Source organism: Triplophysa rosa, linkage group LG21, assembly GCF_024868665.1.
Source record: "Triplophysa rosa linkage group LG21, Trosa_1v2, whole genome shotgun sequence".
Lineage (NCBI taxonomy): Eukaryota > Metazoa > Chordata > Actinopteri > Cypriniformes > Nemacheilidae > Triplophysa > Triplophysa rosa.
The window spans coordinates 7,690,847-7,711,210 of record NC_079910.1 but is presented as its reverse complement, the minus strand read 5'-3'; the positions used below and the strand labels follow the sequence as shown (position 1 = coordinate 7,711,210).

At 38.5% G+C, this 20,364-nt stretch overlaps 1 protein-coding gene across 2 annotated transcripts; it reads right to left on the bottom strand.

Moving 5' to 3' along the window:
* Nucleotides 1-211: 211 nt before the first annotated feature.
* On the bottom strand, nucleotides 212-12,137 carry c1ql4a (complement component 1, q subcomponent-like 4). Of its 2 annotated transcripts, none has more exons than XM_057319325.1 (3): nucleotides 12,031-12,137; nucleotides 9,638-11,111; nucleotides 212-1,518 (listed from the first exon to the last, which is right to left on the bottom strand). In XM_057319325.1, the coding sequence occupies exons 2-3, from the start codon at nucleotides 10,178-10,180 to the stop codon at nucleotides 1,339-1,341; spliced, it is 723 nt and encodes a 240-aa protein (XP_057175308.1). In that variant the 5' UTR covers nucleotides 10,181-11,111; nucleotides 12,031-12,137; the 3' UTR covers nucleotides 212-1,338. The 2 variants fall into 2 exon arrangements, with proteins under 2 accessions (XP_057175308.1, XP_057175306.1); XM_057319323.1 differs by having other exon boundaries at nucleotides 11,686-12,131.
* Between the last annotated feature and the right edge of the window lie 8,227 nt (nucleotides 12,138-20,364).

The window sequence follows — 20,364 nt, the reverse complement described above, 5'->3', positions numbered from 1 at the left end:
TCATTAGAAAATTAAAAAGCCTGGTATGATGTTCATGTTTACCTTTTTTATTCTATTGTTTTATGTCACATTTTAATATATTCTCCTTTTATGACAACAAATATCTATTTATATTGACATAAATCTCCCAAAATTAACAAACCAAATAATGTTCTGCATTATGCAAAAATGAGAAACAATGCAAAAATAGATATTTTTAACCTTCAACATTTCGAGTTAATTTGATCTAGACTTAAAATAATTATTTTGCAACTGTAATATTGATGTTTCATGTCAAGAGTGATATTTCACATCATTTGATTTCAAAACAGATGAGACTGTTTACACTGTAATCAAGTTCACTTGAAGTTTAATGGTAAGCAGCAGCAATTAATCTTTTCATATATATTACAGAATAAGCTCTCCAGTGGGGTACAACATCTTCCCCTTAAAAAGTAATAAAACATCATATTTATATGCTGAAAACATTTTGCTCACAAAAAGCAAAGTATCATATTATTTAAGAATCTTACTGGTTTGAATTGAAGGGTCATCTCAGTCCAGCTCAATATATTAATGTTTTGGTCTGGGCCACGTTCTTTAACACTTATCGGAAATCTATCCATGTGGCTCTGTTGAGCCGTTGGGTGTTTAATTTCGCTCCTGTGTGTTCACGCACACCAGCCATATTTCCGATTCCACACAGGCAGCCAAAAAAATAACTTTAAGTCAAATGAATTGAACAAGAGGACTGCGCAGTGTGCACGTGCATATAGTATGTGGTTGTATTATGCTACGTCTGTGCTACGCTATTTGACTGGCTGTCCAGTAGGTGAAAAGTACATTTAGGAACCGATTTTGTCTCAAGCTCAGCCATGTGTAAATGCAGCTGTTATCCAAACATCATAAAGCACGTTAAGTTTTTTTGACTTGAAGAGTGCACTGAATTTCAGAAGACTAGGAAATCTTTTTGCAGTGAATCATAGTGAACAAGGACACACTCATTTAACAAGTACACTAACAAACAAACATAAGGGATGAGAATTTACCAGTGTCACAGTCCAGGATAGATATAGACATTTATATATATATGCATTTCAATTTTGAGAAGTTTGGAAATCTTCGTATTAGGTTGAAGATAATTATAATTTACACACATACAAACTGCGTGTCAGAAATTCGCTTGATCCATGAAGGTAATAGTTTGCTTGTTCCCATCTGTGAAGCCCTTGTACTTCGTATCAAACCTTGTCTGTTTCTCTCAAGCCTGTTGAGTGTATATGGAAATGTGTGTGTTTATGCACAGTACTTCTCCAGTGTGTATGTGTGCAGAGCAGCATCATGGAGAAACCGAGCAGGTCAGTCGGGGTAAATGAGGAAGCCAGAGAACGTGCTGTATCTGTTGGTGTTTCCGCCGTGGACTTTCCCTCCGTCCAGCTGCACACACACCTCGTCTCCCACGTCTAAATGCAGGATCACGCTGTTGGAGGCATAGTCATAATTCTGATCAGCATCCTGGGCGATAGCGCTGGCCCTCACCTGTCACACACGGGAAAAATGAAGCCACGGTTAGAGGAAGGACGCAGTGTCTCAACTCTATTGTCCCTCACAAGGGTCAACGGTGTATTGGGCAAAACAGTATATATGCCCGATATTACTGTATAACTTGAACAAACGACTGTAAAATATAACGTGTCACAGACCTACTGCAAAAGTGATCAGTTTTATTGGTTTTATAAATATTCATGTCAAATTTGTGTTTACTGGTGTGAAAACATTGAAACGATATCATAGCACAAAATATTGCATTCTTATTTTCCCCACCCTGAATGCAGAAGAAACACTTGATGTATTCATAATAATTTTATAATTATAATTACCCCCAATTGCAAAACGCGACATTTATACCTGTCTATCCCTCTCAGCCTCATTTTTATACATGTTGAATTAATTATGATGTCGACCCTGCTTGGAGTCCTTAAGATCAACACGACGCAGGCTGAAATCATTGTGAAACATCTCACAGACACATGCAACACTCCCTGTGCCATAGTGCCCTTGACAATGTTAGATATTACTTAAACATAAAAACAAGAAATTTCATGAGAAATTATTGTGAATATTATCATGACAAAAATGTATATTTTAGTTACCAAAGACTTTAATGCAATATATGAACAAAGGAATATATCTTCATTACGGATGTAACAATACTATTAAATTAGATAATATCGTGTTATCGCAATAGCAAAATTGTTTCAATATTATCGTGGTCACATAACTGTATGAAACGATAGGTCTTCCGGGCCTAACATAGAGAATGTTAGAAAAAAGAATAGATGGTACCTTTGGCAAGGTCCATCTGGTGCAATTATTTTATTTTATAAAAGGGTCATTTTAGGTCATTTGACCCATCTCATACTATAACTCACACCTCTAAACAACAGTTCTGATTAGAGGATAAAGAAAAAAGGATGCTTATGGCACGTTTCCAAGTCATCGTTTGCTATTTTAAATATTGCAATAAATATTGTACATTGGGCTTTATATCGAGGTATTATCATACAGTGAGATTTTGATATTGTTACATCCCTAGTCTTTATGCATTGATCCAAACATTTTGATTCATTTGGTCTAATGAGACATCAAAGAGGCCTTGTCAAATTATACTCTGGCCATTAGGTTAAATAGATAGGGGTGCAAAAAATGGGTGACCTCTACATCAATTCAGTATAGCTAAATGCAGCACATTGCTCAAACCTGTAAAATAAATGTTGATATGAGGTATATAAGCGGCACACTATATTTTTTCACCGTATTGACCTGTTGAATTTAATCTCAAGTGCACGTATCATGCAATCCGCAATGAGACTGTTTACAAGAGCCATGGACTCATTTAAATTCTGCTTGAGAGATCAGCTGTATTGACTCCCAGCAGTGGATCAGAAACTTGTTTGTAAATTGGGCTTACACATACATACATTTCTGAAACGAAATGCAATTAAGAAAGACATTTTTGATAAAAAAAACATTGTGCACTTCACTTTCACATATCTCTCATAAAATAAGGCTTACTTCTACATATATTTTGTACTCATTTTGCAATTTGGCTTAAGTATTCTAAAAAACAAATCATAAAAAATAAATGTAAACTCCTGCCTGTCAGGTGACAGACATTGATGGTCTGGCATTTCGTTCGGCCATGTTATAGCCAATCAATCTCTGTCAGACATACGGAGCGATTCTACCGGAGTCTATTCTAGGAATAAAAATGACATGCATAGTAAACATTCTTACACAACAAGCCTTCACCTCCTCAAATGCTGCTTGTTTTATTAGGCGTGTTATTCCCCTGAGAAACATCCCGGCCAACCACAACCCACATAAAATACTGACCCCAGACAAAGATAAACTCCCTCCAACATCATAATCTAATATCCACTCCATTACCATCACAATATTGTCAACATCCTAACCGAGTGGCGACTATCATCATTTACCATCATATGCATTACAGATTACTGATGAGTAGAAGCATTCTAGAGAGGTTTCCAAAGTAGTGGCACTGAAGGAAAACTATATCTTTTCCACATTGATTTTGCATAACAGTGTTACATTTGTCAAGTGCATATGTCATAAATGTGAACCAAAGCTAGAGATACTGTGATACTGTACTGTATCACCTGAAGGTATTTGTTGTGTTAAAGCGCGATGTGAGATACATTTCAACGTGTCTCTGTGCAGCCAAAACAGTAAAAAATTGTGCTAGGTTTGCCAGTCCCTTGAGAACCCCTTTCCTAGACTACATCTCTCATAAAAAACACTGTAGAAACTCTCTCACATCCTGATCTAATAGCCACATGCTATTACTCATGATACAGTCATCTACAGAATGGCCCGGTCAATAATTTGTATATCGAGTGGGTGAACGCTACCATTTGTTATGCATCATTGAAAACCGATCTGTGTTATTATTATAATGCCTTACAGACGATACAGACCAAGATAGAATAGCTCTAAATTCTTCTGACTTATGAGAAATAAAAGACTGCTAATCAAGATCTTATTGAGGCCATAATATAAACTGAGAACGAGCCATCAATTGCGTCAGTCAATACGCTGTGCGCATCATCCCTGTGTCTGACAGTGACGGCCTGGCCTCCTCTCCGCATCGATGCAGAGCGTATGTCATTCTTCTCATTATTTTGGCAAACTGGGCAAAGGGGGCAGTCTTTCCCTCAGGCATGCTCCGACGTTCAATACCAAAATGTGAGCGGTCACTTTAATTAGCGGATATCCAGCGTCAAGCATTTAAGACCTCTCCACCCTCCCATCGATTCCTGTCTTGGATTTTTGGGATCGGTTATATTGTATCTGAACACCCGCAAAGTGAGCTTCTTAGATGTATCCCATTTCTTGTGATATAAGCTGCTCTTTGAGAGAAAAAGAGCCGTTGTAGGATCACTGTTGACTGCAGTGAAGATGAATATTGACACGGGAGCGGACTTCTTGTGAGACGCTAGGCTCACTTGATCTCAGCTCTCGCTGCATGCAAGGACCCTTGGGCCTGCCAGGAGGCTTGTTCTAAATGGAGAGGAGGGCAGTGGGGGAGAGAGGGGCACAGGTGCAGAGGCATTTTGTACACAGCGCTAGGAGAAAGACAAGGGTAGAGGAGAAAGGCAGAAGGGGGAAATAGGAGGGGTGGGTTTGGATAACAGGCTGATCAAACAAGGCTATTTTGTGAGCGCGTGGAGATGTGAGGGTATATGAAGTCTTGTTTTTATCAGTGGGGCTGTGCTCCAGAGGTAATAAAACTGACAGGATTCATTCCCAGTGATATACAGACCTCTTAGAGCGGAGACAATGGAAAACTAGCTCTTAAACTTACCTGAGGGACCGAGCGCATAGACGGGGAAGGAGAAGACTAAACAAGAATTGAACATTTATTGAATAGCTCCTTGAGGGGAGAATAAAATTTGTTGGGCTTCTTCAGAGAATTCTGCTTAATTGGCGTACTGTACGAGCGTGGCGTTTTATACTAATGGCCCGAGAGCACATTAGGACATCTGTTACACGCTTTGTGTTTGGCGTGAACATCTGGGTTGATGATTATTGTTTCAATCCTTGTATGAAAATAATCTCCACGTTTACGAGCGAACCTGGGTTCTTCCAAACATATGCATTCCAAGCTTTACTCTATTTGGAGTCCTCTACAATTAAGGATTAATACAATTAGAGTCTACCAAAGACACTCATTATATTTTACTGGACTATGGACATATCACTGCTCTAGGAGACATTTATTATAACAGGTGCTGGTCATTAACAGACAGGCAATGGCATTTTTAACACTGCCGTGTGAAAGAGCTCGACCTTTAGGTAGTCTATTAAAAGAGCGTGTGGCAGGTGAAAAAGGGAAAAAGAAACGGTGCAACGATTAACCAACAGAGAGGATGTGCTCCAGATTAGTTTACTTTGAACAGAGGATTCGGCTAAACCTACGGTGGAACACAAGGACTGTAAATTAAAAGAATAACTGCACGAGTTAATGACAAGAGAGAAGACATGTAGATTTTAAATCAGGGATGACATACAACCCTGGTGTCATATTTTGACTCCGGCCCACATTAGCATTAAGATAAACAAGCCATTACTCAAGAGGCATAGAAACGATAAAAACGCCACCAGTAATGTGAACATAATCATATCCTTTAAACAAATGTATTCATGCGTTTATGGATGTTTACGCTGTTATCAGACAGCAGAGGTCATCTGATTTCTACAGCAGTTTTTTGTGATAGAAGGACTGGATGGGTAAAAAGTGACAATGGTGTTTTATGGCATTACCAGTCTCCCGTTTTTCTTGTTTATTAATTCACTTCCCATTTCAAAGTAAGACTTTCTCAGCTGCCAACATACCAAATAAATTAAAAGAAATATTCAATATTGGAAAGCACATTATGATCACATGACTTATCCTTTCCATCAGGTACTGAACAAAATTGTTGTAACATTTGTCAAAATACCATTTTTCTTTTTTAAAAGGATATGAATAGCATTTCAAACTAAAGTAGATCTTATAAAGAATGCTGAACAATGGCGGTACTCATTGACTTGCATTGGTTTTGTGTCGTCCATACAATAGAAGTCAATGGGTACCGCCGTTGCCCGGTTACCAACATTCTTCAAAATATCTTCTCTTGTGTTTTGCAGAAGAAAGTCATACAGGTTTGAAATGACAAGAGGGTGAGTAAATGATGACAGAATTTTCATTTTTGGGTGAACTATCCCTTCAATGATTAAAATGTATGTTATCCAGTAAACTCTACTGATGGGGCACAACAGTTTGGATTTCACAAACACTGCCAAAAGGGCACTGACTCACAGACTGTACAAAAGTGACAATCTCACCACCCTCCTGGGACTCTTTAGCCACACATGCTTGAGGTCCAGCAATGAGCAGACCATCACAACAGCACCAGCCAGTATCAAGAGACCAGCTTTCACGAGCTGTCAAAACCACAGCACAATGATCTAGCAGATGGTCACACATGCCCAAAACCAGGTACACTCTGGAGGATACCCAAGATACCTCTTTCTCTTAATTAGCACCCCAACATTCACAGACAGTCACAATTAGTAAACAAATGTTAGTGTCGGTATCAGTCTTCAAGCCATCTTGTTAACCTGTCAAGCCTTGACATATTTGGTGGCTCTCCATCTGCCTAAAGCTCTGTATTCATTCCTAAGCCTCCCAGAAGTCTCGTCTCTCTGCCCACTGTCTGCAGCTTTCTATTAAGCTATCTATCTTGCTTCCCTCCCCTGATCGTTCTGTCAAGCAGCATGGGTGATTCTGCCGTGCTCTTAACTGTCATGGCTACCCCTGTGTCCTTCTCTCAGTCTATCTCGCAATTCACTTCAGCTTGTGGATCGCCCGCCCGCCCACTGGGGTGCCATATTGAACATGGCCTCCACAATGAAGATACAGGATGATGGTGTCAACACTTTTCAAGAAGCAAGGGGATATAAAACAGAATTATGATGTATTTGAGCCCTTGCTTTATTCTTTTAAAGTTTCTTTGTAAAATAACTTTAGGTTAAGTGCAAACGTGTGGGATTACTTATATGTATATTATCAAAATTCAATATTATAATTAATATATGAGTTTTTTCTATTTTACAATATCTTACACAAGGAATCAATGAATTTATTAATTACATTTTAACATAAATGTTTCTGAAAAAAATAGATGCCTGTTAGAGCGAGTCTTTCTATTTCTATTCGACCAGGAGTGTAACTGCACAAAAGGCTGCAATATACGTATTTAAAAAATAAAGGTGCTTCACGATGCCATAGAAGAACCTTTTTTGTCTAAATGGTTCCATAAAGAACCTTTAACATCCGAAGAACCTTTCTGTTTCATGAAAGTTTCTTTGTGGCGAAAAAAAGTTCTTCAGATTATAAAAAGGTAAAAAAGAGATTGACTAAATGGTTCTTTGTGGAACCAAAAATGGTTCTTCTATGGCATCCGCTGTGAAGACCCTTTCAAGCGCCTTTATTTTTAAAAGTGTAGTTTCAATTAAATATATATTAAACAAAAAAAATGCAATATTATTATAATGACCTAGATAGCAATATAATATTATTAATATCGTCAAGTCTTGCTGATTTCCAACCCTAGTAAAGTAGATAGAAACAGATCTAGTTATAGGTTAAATTAAGATTAATTGGAAACTTTGGATGTGGGAATCTGTTTTGTTCAATCAATATAGTTGTATGGGCATTGCTTTTGTCAGGATTTCAAAAAATAACCTTTTACAAATTAACATAAACCCCCTAATCCCAATGGACCATTGTCTGCTTTTCAATGACACTTCTGAGAATTCCAGTCTCACAGCATCTGTCAAAAATATCTAGCATCCTTTTCACTTCTGAATGCTTTGCACATCTCAGTATGTAGCTGCATTCAGAGAGCTATTAAAAATCTAACAGTGGGGTCAGAAAGTCTGAGAACGTCAGTGAAAATTTGATATACTTTGTATTTGATAATGAAATATATCATTTGAACAAGTTGCTGGTTTGGTGATCTATAAACAAAATAATGTCCTTATAATTAATATCTCATTTTGCATATTTAAATTAGATTTTGTATCCCAGGTTTGAATGTTGGTAGACTTTTGTACCCTAGTGTATGACCCCAAAGAGCAATTTTCAAATCAGAACAGTATTGCAAGTGGATCGTTGTGTTTTGTAATCTATTGTAGTTCAAATCCTTCCCTCTCCAGCTTTCTCGATACATCACTCTAGTATGGCAAGCGGTTAACACACACATTTCTCCATTACATTACAGGTCCCGCTGAATAGTGAAGTGGAGCCACCTGATGTGCTCGAAATGGACGTAATTGAGTGGACCGAAAAGATAATTAATGAGCAATCAATGGACATGCAATACAGGCGGCCACGTATGGTGTGCGGGGGATTCAATCTAAAAGTTATGAATGATTTAATAGAGGAAGCAGACTTGCATGACAATACAAAACTGTACATGACAGTCAGAGGACCAATTTAATCTGCTTTCACTCTAATCACCTTTACAGGTGGTCCTCTGCATTAAGCCAGTGGTTTTCTTTTTACAATCAACCACTTCGTAAAACTAGGCTTTTGTAGCACGGTGTAATACAAATAAACGTTTTATAGTGTGTTTGGGTAAAACTGTTCATAAAAGGATACGATTGGCTGTCAAATAAAAAGGTCCAATAGTGCCTCTTGATCCTCAAAGGTCACGCAGTACATTTAAAGCTTTACAGATACGTTTTTTCACGTCTCGTCCTGCCTTCGGTATTTAATTAATGTCAAGGAAACGAAGAACTGAAAGTGGAAACTGTCAATTTTTCATGCATTCATTATTTATTTTGATGTGCAAACTGGCACTAGACCACACCACAGCAGATCTGTCTGCTGAATCGTGTGACACATGTTTAGGTGATGAGTAAGATGTAAATAAGGTGTTTATTTTAGTTATTAAATTGTCAACGTATCACAATAAATAAACGTGGACAGTTTACACATACAAAAATGAATGTCATGGTTGTCCTTGTAGTCACCCCTTGCCATTTTTTAACAATAGAGCTGCAAGTGATTTGTTTTCACACGAACAATTAAATTTGTTTACTCAAGAAGTTATGTAGTATGATGCTATTGTATTCGATATTAATAGGAATCCGAGACTAGCGGGGTCATAACCAGAATAGCTTTTCTACTTTATACAGTATAGTGAACTCCGGCAGGTAGAAGATTATAGAGATGATTTAATTTATTTCAGTGATTCCCAAGGGATAAACATACCACAGCTATCATGTATATGTACAGTATATACATATAAACACATCTATGTGTATGACTTTAAGTGAATTGAATAATTCTGTGCAATGAAATCCCACATAATGTACTGCAGGGCTTTGTTGGACTTTAGAGGTATGTAGGAGAAAAAGATTAAAAAACTACTTCCCACTGCACTGATATATAGCACTTGCTCCCAATTTCCACTAGAAAATCTTTATAAAATTCCACCAAATGTATTTAAGGGCCACATAATTTGATAAACTGAGCAATGGAGCCACACAATTCAATACAAACAAAAACATAATATATTCTTACCTGTCCGTTCTTCTTGAGGTCTGCCCACATGCTGGTCCCATCCCCTCCTTTCATCAGAACATGGTATGTGAAGAAGTAGATGCCAGGTAGAGGGCATGTGAATTTGCCAGTGCTGGGCTCATAATAGTTGCCGACATTGGTTACCACGTCATCAAACTTGAGTACATCATGGCCATCGTGTTGCTTGCGTAGGCCAGCGTAAAAAGCAATCTTAGGACTGTAGAATGATGGCACATAACCACCAGGGCCAGGACCGGGAGGCCCTTGTGGACCTGGCTTTCCTGGCTCTCCAGGTTGTCCTCGTGGACCAGGTGGTCCTGGGATCCCTGGGGGTCCACGATAACCAGATTTACCCCTCCTGTTTGGAAAATCAGGAGGTGCTGGGGAAACCGCAGTTAGCTCCTGGCCATGAGACGTGGTGTAGGGGTCACAAACCATCCGACAACTTCCTAGCATTTCATAATGGCTTCCTGCGTTGCCAGCTCCTCCTCCCTTCGTGCTGTGGACAAGTAAAGGGATGGCGACCAGGAGAATCAGAACCATGGCCACACCCACGGCCGCTCCTATGACACGCTTGCGGCGGCTGAGCCGGGAGGCAGCAAGCGTTAAAAAGTCCTCCTCTCCTTTAGGTGGAATAGTGCCCGCCAGCGTGAAAAGTGGAGTTGGAGAGAAAACTTGCTAAAGTGTGAAAACGGGTTCAAGAGTGTGCGTTTGGGTACACAAAGAAAAGACACACCAAAGACGTCTATTGAAGGATAGGGCCAGTAGGGAGAAGGGTAATAGATGAATTTATGGATGAGACAAAGACACCAAGAAGAGTGTGGGGCATACAGAAAGGAGCGGGCGCGAAGGGACTAGTGGTAGGGCAGGGTGGAGTGCGGACAGAAAGATCTGGTAGAGAATGAAAAGGAACAGTGGAGGCTGCAATAGAAAGATGCAGCACACAAACAGTAAAAAATGGTTACAGGGACATTAGATGCGAGAACATAAGGTGGTAGCTCAAAAAGTGGCAAAATCTTGGCTAATAACAATCCAGGTTTTTTTCTTTCATTACTTTGTCTGTAAGGGCAATTGCTATCATTTAACGTATAGAGAAATCTATCCACTTTTTTTCTTAGCCAGTGCAAGCTGGCAAATAGACAATTACAAAATTCAGTTTATAAAGGGTTATACTTGCACAACAAAATGGTCCAACCACGTCACACAAAGCCAATGAAACACCTGATAGTTATGCCAAAAGCTCACTTTAACGTGTCTGTATCTTTTATCCAATGTTCCCGCTCTGAAATTTTTTGATGTGAAATCTGGACATATGGGTTTGTCCAATGCCCTGCCCCAAAACGTGATGTGTCACAATGTATTGATCCCTCAGCATATAATTTATATTATTTATTTGTGGGGATGCACGGAACACCCAGGAAAGATCCAGTTCTGTTGTTGCTCTGGTGGGCCTGGGAAAATTCCACAGAAAGAACTGGAGGGAAAAGATAAAAAAATAATAAGGAAAATTAGAAAAATAAAGAGACTACACCATGCAATTTAATAGATATACTCAGTGTTGTGTGTAATAAAATAAATTCATTTAATGTCCATTCTGAAAATCTGAATATGCCGTTCAGACTCTAATAAGACTCTAGCAAGACATTTTTTCCACATCCATATAGGCCTAATATTACTATAAAGAAATGATACTTGTAAATAACCACTTGACAAACATTAATTATGGTTTTACTACATCCACTTCATCTATGTACTTACAGTAAAACCATATTAATCACAAATTTACCATGGTCTCGCTACATAGTTTAACCATATTTGTAGTTAAACCATGATATTAGAAAATGTAAAAACATAGTTAACGAATGCATCCAAAAATTCTGTCATTTTAACATAACTTAAAATTATTTTAAAGACCCCAAAATGCGATATGAAACTGGCAAAACAAACACGTAACTAAATGCATTTTAAACACGTTCACGTAATGACACCTGTGAACGTGACATTAGGACGCAACTTTAAGTTCACAAAAAAGCGAAAGAAACACTCACCCTCACTTCACTAGGAAACCGTTTGCCTGGAAATAAAATCTTCCTCGGATGTCTACGCTCAAATTTGCGGACAGATTAAATGTGGGTGTGTTTCACGAGCATCGAGAGCACGTTAAACTCCTTTCTCGCTCCAACACAAGCAAGTGAATTGCGAAAATATCGCTTTCCAAACGTTTTAAGCAATCAAATAAGGTAAGTTAACTTCATCAAGTTGCTTGATCGCTTCTTCTCTCGTTCTTTCCACGGACCGTGATGTAGGCTATTAGACTGCGCGTCCAACTGTGTGTGAATAAGAAACTTTTCCGCTTTTTTCGTGCTCAGTTTTGTCGAGAGAAATGATATTACCTAGACAGGCAAGAACGCTGGACTTGAGACTCCGGCACCTGTGAGATTTTCCCACTACACAAACACCAACCCCTCATTCTTGCATCCGGTCGACTCCTCCCTCCCTCCCTCTCCATCCCCTCTCATCCTCACTGGATCTGTCTCAAACCCTCAGCGCCGCCTACCTAGAAAGCGTCTACCATGCCCCAAAATGCTGGCTGCCACGGCAACGTAAACACAGCCGCTGTGTTTTAACAACTTTAATCATCATATTGCTTGGCAAAGTGGCGTAAATGTTAATCATTTATCATATCAGCAGCCCGTGTGGATTAATGCTTTTAACAATAAGCCATTTTATTAACCAAAAAATGCTGTGGGCGGCATAGAAAAATGAGCATGTGAAGAATAACTATCTGTTTGGGTTAACTGTGACTTTTCGAGGCCATTGTGTGTGTGTGGCTCGGTTTGTCTGGCTTTCAGAGATCATTAGTGAATGACACTGAGACTATTGTACATGCTATCTCTCTCTCACTCCCTTTATCTATCTTGACACTCTCCCTCCACATTTGATCCTGAGAATTATTCTCACTCAGAAATGTTTAAATACATATCAGCAATGATCCATAATGACCTTTTATAGATTACAGCATACAGAATTAGCTACTAATAGAAAAGTATGATTAAAACGTCATGAAATATCCAAAACTGGCTTGTGTCCCTAACAATGAATGATTCTGTGGTGTACATCATAGAAAGGACGTTTTACACTTCGTTTTGTGAAGTATCCTGCACTCAGTTTGAAGGCTAATGCTGTAGTTTAAATATTGGATCCATTGAGAATTCAGTGTAACTCATCCCGTCTTCCTCCCTGTCAGGCTTAATCACGCATCTGCATTTTTAAAGTTTAATGGTGGAGGTGTTAGTGGGGGGAATAGATATTGACAGATTTTTTTCATCAGCCGTTGCTCTCCACGTCTCCTCTGACAAGTGTAATAAGAGAAGAACAAAAGAGAAAAGACGCTCCTTTAAAAATGAACAGAGGTGTGTGTGTTACAGCGTTGACTTAAACATTGTCATTTCCACTTTGTATGTCCATTCCATTGCAAACACACACACACATACACACAGTGCAGCTTTGCTCACAATGGATGTATAATCATCGCCAAGAGTCATAGGCAATATACTGAGAATTGGATTTTTAGCGGCTGTTAAAATATTACTGAGATGATTAATATTGAAAACTGCACATGTCTCTGAGCTGTCTGTCCCTTTTTCAATCTACCTTTTAAATCTCGCTTAAACCATTCCATCTCTTTCTCCTATTCTGTCTTGTACCCTATTTTAGTTACTGCTTATTGCTTATTTTAAATTAACAATAGCAGACAATGTCTGACATTTCAGTCTATATTAAGTTTATAGAACCTTTCTGGTATCAACACATGGAATAAGTAATGTTGTACCTGACTCATGCACACCTTCTTCCGCGACTGGTGATGACTCAAGCGAACTGTTGATGAAACTGTTTCATATTGTGTGTCTATAGAACTATGTTTGCCTCTCAGCGACTGTTGCTGGACAAAATGCATGTTTGCTTTTAAACAAAACGTGGGAAATGGAAGTATTGTGTATGTGTCACAAAATACAGGTGGTAGGGAATTATCACTATCACAGAGGCAAGGGCATTGTGTTCTCCTTAAAGTCCTCCTAACAAGACTTGGATTGAGTACGGCACACAGTCACCAGTTTTCCATGGCTTGGCTTTGTTCAGATATACTGTATTTAGAAATAAATTATACTGTATGCTCATAATGGAGTACTAGCGTTCTACTTACTGAATACTGAACAATATACATTATAGTGAAATAAAGAATAATGCAATAATAAACTATTCATATTATTTTGTCACGTCACCTAAGAACATGGCATCTGGTTATCCTCTTTAATCATTTTAATACAATTACTGTATAAGTTTTGTAGAAAAGTTCATACTTTTCGTTACCCAATTAAATAATATTTCAAAAAGTAAAATAGTTTGCATTAAAAATGCATACTGTGCACAGCTATGTTAACATGTTTTTCCAAACAAAAGCCATAATCTGTGTTTTCAGTATATGATTGTTTGCACTATCAAATGCTTCATTCATGGAAAATGACAACAAAACCACACGCTCACTAATCATTACCAGACAGCAGATCCCGTGAGAGCCACTGCGATATTGAAACATGGATCGTGGTCATAGATCTGCTTATGTCACCTAATAGGTCCGAGGGATGATTTATAAGGCATTATTTATGGTAAATTTTGGATAATGAGATAACCGCTGTGCGGTAAAAAGAAATTAGGACATGAATTAACACTCGGTTAAACAGGAAATATTGACAGTCTCAGAATTGGTCAAAAGAGAAGTGACCTGACCTCTGCCCTAGAGGAAATAATGTTCTAAAATATAACTGCCTGCCTGTAAGGGCTATGGTGTTGAAAAAATAATAATAATGCATTGGCAAGTACTGAACAAAGGTACTTAAGACTTTTGCTAAAAATAAGGTTGAATATGTGTGGAAATGGATTTGCTTTGCCGTTTACACAGTACACTGTATGTGAATGTAATTAACACACTTGTTTATGTCACGAAGAGTTTGCTTTGTGTATGCAAGTGTAAAAAAACACACAGAGAGAGCTGGTCACAGATACATTTTAGGTGGGGGGGTGAAAATGATTTGTGCCCATTGTTCACGTGCCAATTCAAGAAATGATACAAAGTTAGTGGATGATGCAAAAACTTGAAACTCAGTTTTGAATTAAAATACATTTTGTGACCTTGCAAGTCATTTCTGAGTGAATAGCAAGAGAGTTTTGTGAATAAGATGCGATCTATAAAGATCTACATTTTTATAGGACAGAGGTGCATGTGTTCGTGTCCAAAACGATAAAAGGAACCTAAATAAAATAAAATGCTCAGTGCAATGCTATTTCAGCGCATTTAGTGCTCTGAAACACAGAGGGTGCATGCAAAAATGCTTGTGAATTCATCCTGAGTTTTTTGTGTGAGGGCAAGAGGGAAAAGTAAGGAAAGGTTAGGTGTATGTTTATGTGAGCGAAGGGGAAATGTTGTATAGGGAGGTGAGCCTGTATAGGTATGTGTGTGTTTCTGTTGTGTTGTTTCATTAGACTCTGATCATGGTGTCTGATGCAGAGTGACACTGCGCAGATTGAGTTGCACAGCAACTCTAATTCTCTCCATTAATAAGCATCGTTCCACACTGCCGTCCCGGACCACATTTATTAATCACAATTTGTCATCTGCCTTGCGCTCCACCCCTATTCTGTCTTGCTTACCCCCCTCCCTCCCCCTCTCTCTCGCTCTCTCTCTGTCCACTTATCCCTTGCTTTCGCTCTCTCAAACAGAGGGACATGGTCAAGCATGCTGAAAGTCTGCAGCGGCACGACTCGCTCCCTCGTTAAGTCCACATTCATCTTCTTAGAGGACTCGAAGATTAATTCAAAACGTTCCGCTCAAATGTTAGCGACGCTTGTTAATTATTTGCAAAAGTCATCATTTCAATCTCTAGTCTAACGGTAAATGATATTGATCTAAATACATCTAAAGGATATACATTTTCGTTTTTTGAAATTACTGTAATATCACTAAATAAGAGTATTTGTCTATTTTGGGTCAAAAAATAAATCAGAATTCCAGACATTTTCTTACACAATTGTGCTTCACAAAATGCACATTGTTTAGACATTTTTACTGCAAAACAAGGCAAAAGTTAAGATTTGCACAAAAAGGAACAAAACCGTTTTGCTGTCACTAGAGTGGTACTCTTAAAGGGATAGTACACCCAAAAATAAAAATTCTGTAATGAATTACTCACCCTCAGGTTGCTCCAAACCTGTAGGCTATAAATGGCTTTGTTTGGTTGAACACACAGAAAAATAAGATATTAGAAGAGAAAGGGTTAGCAAAACAAACAGTTCTGGAGCACCTTTGACAACCATTAATGCTAGTCAATGGGCCCCAGTAATCTCAGTTGCTAACATCTTCCATATCTTTCTTTGTGTTAACAGAACAAAGGCATTTAAACAGGTTTGGAACAACTTGAGGGTGAATAATTAATGACAGAATTTTCATAAAAAATAAATATTTAACTTGTACCAAGTGTTACCTTACCCTCAGCCTTCTTATCTTACCCTAAGACACACTACAGCACCTGAACTACACATAACAAGCATCTTACTTGCCTATCGGTTTTATTGGCTTAGAGGATTAACCAATTGGACTTGGTCTCATTATCCTGACACTCTGGATTCAAACACTTGTCTCAAAGGTAATCAATCCATACATGGGCAAATATCTGTCAGGCTGCATAAAGCCAACCGTGAGGAAGTAGTACAATATCAGCTTTATCTAAATATAAACCTGACATAAACATATATACACCCTATTAAAAAACATTTACCCTGTGTGGCAGGACCAACAAATGACTTGCAGATTTATGTATGCAGATGAACATGTTTTACCAGAACGATCATTATTAAAGGCGGTTATTTGCATGTTTAATAGCTATTCACGTTACGGCCTACGTTGTGTCAGATCCGTATGAAAGATGCCTTTAAATGATTTTTGGCGCTGATCTCAGGAGGCCGTTCTCATTGGCAGGCTCCACGTGCCACGTTAGTCAGACGGGGGTGCTGTCATTACAATGCCCCGCCCTCCATCTCTCCATAGAGGCCCTTCGATGTTTTTCTTAAGCAGCGCAAGTGTTCGGGGGGAAAACCAAGCCGATTTTCATGTGCAAATGTCAGTCACTCAGCTCCCAGCAATCACAGCCTTGACTCCTCCCGAGGCCCAGCGCGAGACGACGGCTGAATAATTTAGCAGCCCGGTGTCACTGCGCTCAGGGGTCACAACCTTCTAAAGTGATGACAGAGAGCGCTCCCCAAGTCCCACCCATTCACTTCCATTACCACTTTTTACTGTCCTTGATTCCAGACAGACAAAACCCAAAGCCTCATGGGGGATGGAAATCAGCCACACAGTCCAAACAGTGTCATAACACATAAAAAAATAAATACACAACATTTTCACAAAGAGTCTCCCTGGAGGCCAAAGCATGTCTGTTCGCTAGTTCACCCGCACACGCACACACATAAACAAACTATAGGTGGACAAAGACACAGGTTCACCCGTTTAAAGAACAAAATGAGAGTTTTTGACAATGAAAATGAATTTTGCTTTCATTGCAGAGGAGCAGATAAAACTACACAGTTGTAGCGGGGTGGGTTTACAGTAGGGTATTGGAGGGAGGAAGCAACGAATGTGTATAGAGAGAGAGAGAGGAGAGAGAGAAGGAGAGAGGAGAGAGAGAGAGAGAGAGAGGGAAGAGAGAGAGAGGGAGAGAGAGAGAGAAGAGAGAGAGAAGAGAGAGAGAGAGAGAGAGAGGGAGAGAGGGAGAGAGGGAGGAGAGGGCGAGAGAGGGAGAGAGAGAGCAGACGAATGGAAGGATTGATTTCTTTAGTACGGCAGACACATTCTACCTTTCTATCAGTCACAATGAGACATTGTGTCATTCTGCGTGAGGACTCATCTCTCTTCTCAGCTCTAGATGTGACATGAACATGACAAGGCCTGGTCTGTGGGTGACACACACACGCGCATGCACGCACACGCGCATACACACATGCGCACACACGCACACACAGACAAAGTTCTTCCTGTACGATCCTAAGACCTGACAAACCTTCAATATATTATTATGACAGAAAATATTGAGATCATGATTACTTAATATGATCACTGCGTTTTAAAACAACATAAAAATACAAATAACTTGTCTTTTTAACTTAAATTCAACTGAAAAGCAAAAAAACGAAATAAAAAAATTAAATGTCACACAATAATGGTTTCACCTTGATTATTTGGTTTTTATAATTGTTGCAAGCCAAAATGGACGATTACGATATTGCAATTAATTTCAATTAACTGCACAGCCCTATTGTATATACAATATATTTTTTTACAGTACACTCTTAAAAATAAAGGCGCTTAAAAGGTTCTTCACAGCAATGCCAGAGAAGAACCATTTTTGGTTCCACAAAGAACCATTCAGTCAAAAGGTTCTTTAAAGAACCATCTCTTTCTTACTTTTCTATCATCTGAAGATGTTAAAGGTTCTTCATGGAACCAAGAGGTTCTTCTATGGCATCGAAGAACCTTTCGAAGCACCTTATTTTTAAGAGTGAGAAAATTAAACTATATGTATATATATGTATAAAATTAAGCACAACTGAACATCACAGTGAAAATTCACATTATTGTAGCACTTTGTGCATATCTGTCTGACTGATTTTTTTTCATTTTTCACACTTCTGTTATCAAAAATTAGACTTTTAATTTGAATAAATGCATATTACCAATGACCATAATCAATTAAACTAAATAACTCTAAATCAGTAATTTAGGGCTGTACACTGTAAATCTATGCGAGGAGATGTGTTAGTTATTTACTTACACAAGCTTGAAATGTCTGTTTGCTTATCAGTTTTTGAGCATAATTGTACACATTACATCCATGCCATCCACCAGAATGGTTTGTGGGTCTGAGTGAATGTTTGTTATTTGTGTATTCAAACAAATACACTGGAGTATGTTTTGTTAGCTGTGCTCTGGGGTGTTCCCATGGAGATATCAATACTGCGGCCTCATTAGAACTCTTTCCTGTACATGCATGAGCATCGTATCAAGCAGAAAAATCCTTTCCTCCGTTTCACACCAATAACCTCAAGACTTCAGCTTATCGGTCACCCTGCAGTGTTTACACCTGGTTTGTGTGTGAATTTCCATTGAAAAAATATTGCATTGCTAAACATTAAAATAAACACAGAACACCCAACAGAGCCTTTTTAAAAAGACAACATAAACATTGAACTGCAGAGATTTTCACCAAAAATAAACGTCAAATAAATGTTGTAAATGCCACAGAATTTCAGCCAATCAGAAGTATTTTTATGTTTAATGTACATGAAGAGTTTGGTTCCAAAACGCTATAAATCCATTTTGATTAATTTGAGAAAAAATGTGTTTTCTTTACAAAGAAAGTGGCAAGATGAAAACCACTATTTTCTGTTTCAAAGTTTCACATAGCATCTTTAGGTTCTAGTAACATAAAAAAATTCAAATCCAGATTTTGATTTTAAAAGATTTATTATAAAAACGGATAATTTTTTCCCCAAAATGCAATAAATCCATGACAATTTTTTTTCCAAAATGCAATAAATCCATTGAATCAATATAAAAGTAATCTTTCATATTGAAACTGTTGAAAATACACAACAAAGTGAGTTGATCCACATATGACAGCCTCTGAACTCAATACAATACTAATCTTACATACAGGCACTGGACTAAAAATACATTCAATCAGTCATCGCTCCTAAAATGAATTCAACGGGTCATCTTTTAATGCTATAAATTAGTGCCTCCTCTTCTTAATCTCCTCACGTAAATGATTAGATTTCGATGACTTACGTTTTTTCCCCACCGCAGAAACCAACACAGGTTCATCAATGCCGTCAAAATTATTGCTTTTTTTGTTTGTTTGTTGAACACAAAGTAGATCAGGAAAACTAGGAGCCGACCGTATTCAGAGCGCCGCCATTACTGTTTACAATGCGTGGAATGGTGTGCTGTGATTGGTTGAGCGGATATATCGCATTCTGCAGAGAAGTGAGACTGGCGCCTATTGCGGTTTGGAAAAAAAGGGAGAAGCATGACAGAATAACACGGCGGTTATCGCATTTTGCGTCAAATTAAAAAGTGACCTGATACAGTACTGATTTTGGCGGAAACTCATTTTTTTAATGGCGTTTATCGCGTTTTGGAACCAAACTCTTAACATGTATGGTCGCAGAATTCTAGACCAATGAGATTTTACAGGAGGCAGAGCTACCACGTGTGATGCCACAGAAATACAGTATGGCTATAGAAACCGAGTGATGGACAAAACCTTTAAAACTAGATTAAAACATTTAACATGAGTTTTTATTGCTTGTTGCTTTATCGTGTTGTGCTAGTGAATGGAAGAAAATAGACTAAGTGCTGGAGTTTATGAATGAGCTGAGTTTTGACCTCTTCACGCTGATATCCATGCTGGATAAAGAGAAGAAGGCAAAGGAAGGTGAAGGAGACATGAGTGATCTTTTTAAATTACGGAGAGCGATTATTTGGTGACTTATGGTTGCTTGCTGTCAGGGATTTCAGGATAAATTGAGGCAAACAAGAATTACACTTTCTCCTTTACCCATCATCCATCTACAACCTCCCCTCCTTCTCTGCTCTTGCAAAGTTATGTGAT

Coding starts and splice junctions, on each gene's coding strand:
- c1ql4a (XM_057319325.1), bottom strand. CDS start 10,180: ATGGTTCTGATTCTCCTGGTCGCCATCCCTTTACTTGTCCACAGCACG. Junction 1,519..9,637: donor ACCTCAAGAAGAACGGACAG/GTAAGAATATAT, acceptor CGTGTGTGACAG/GTGAGGGCCAGCGCTATCGC.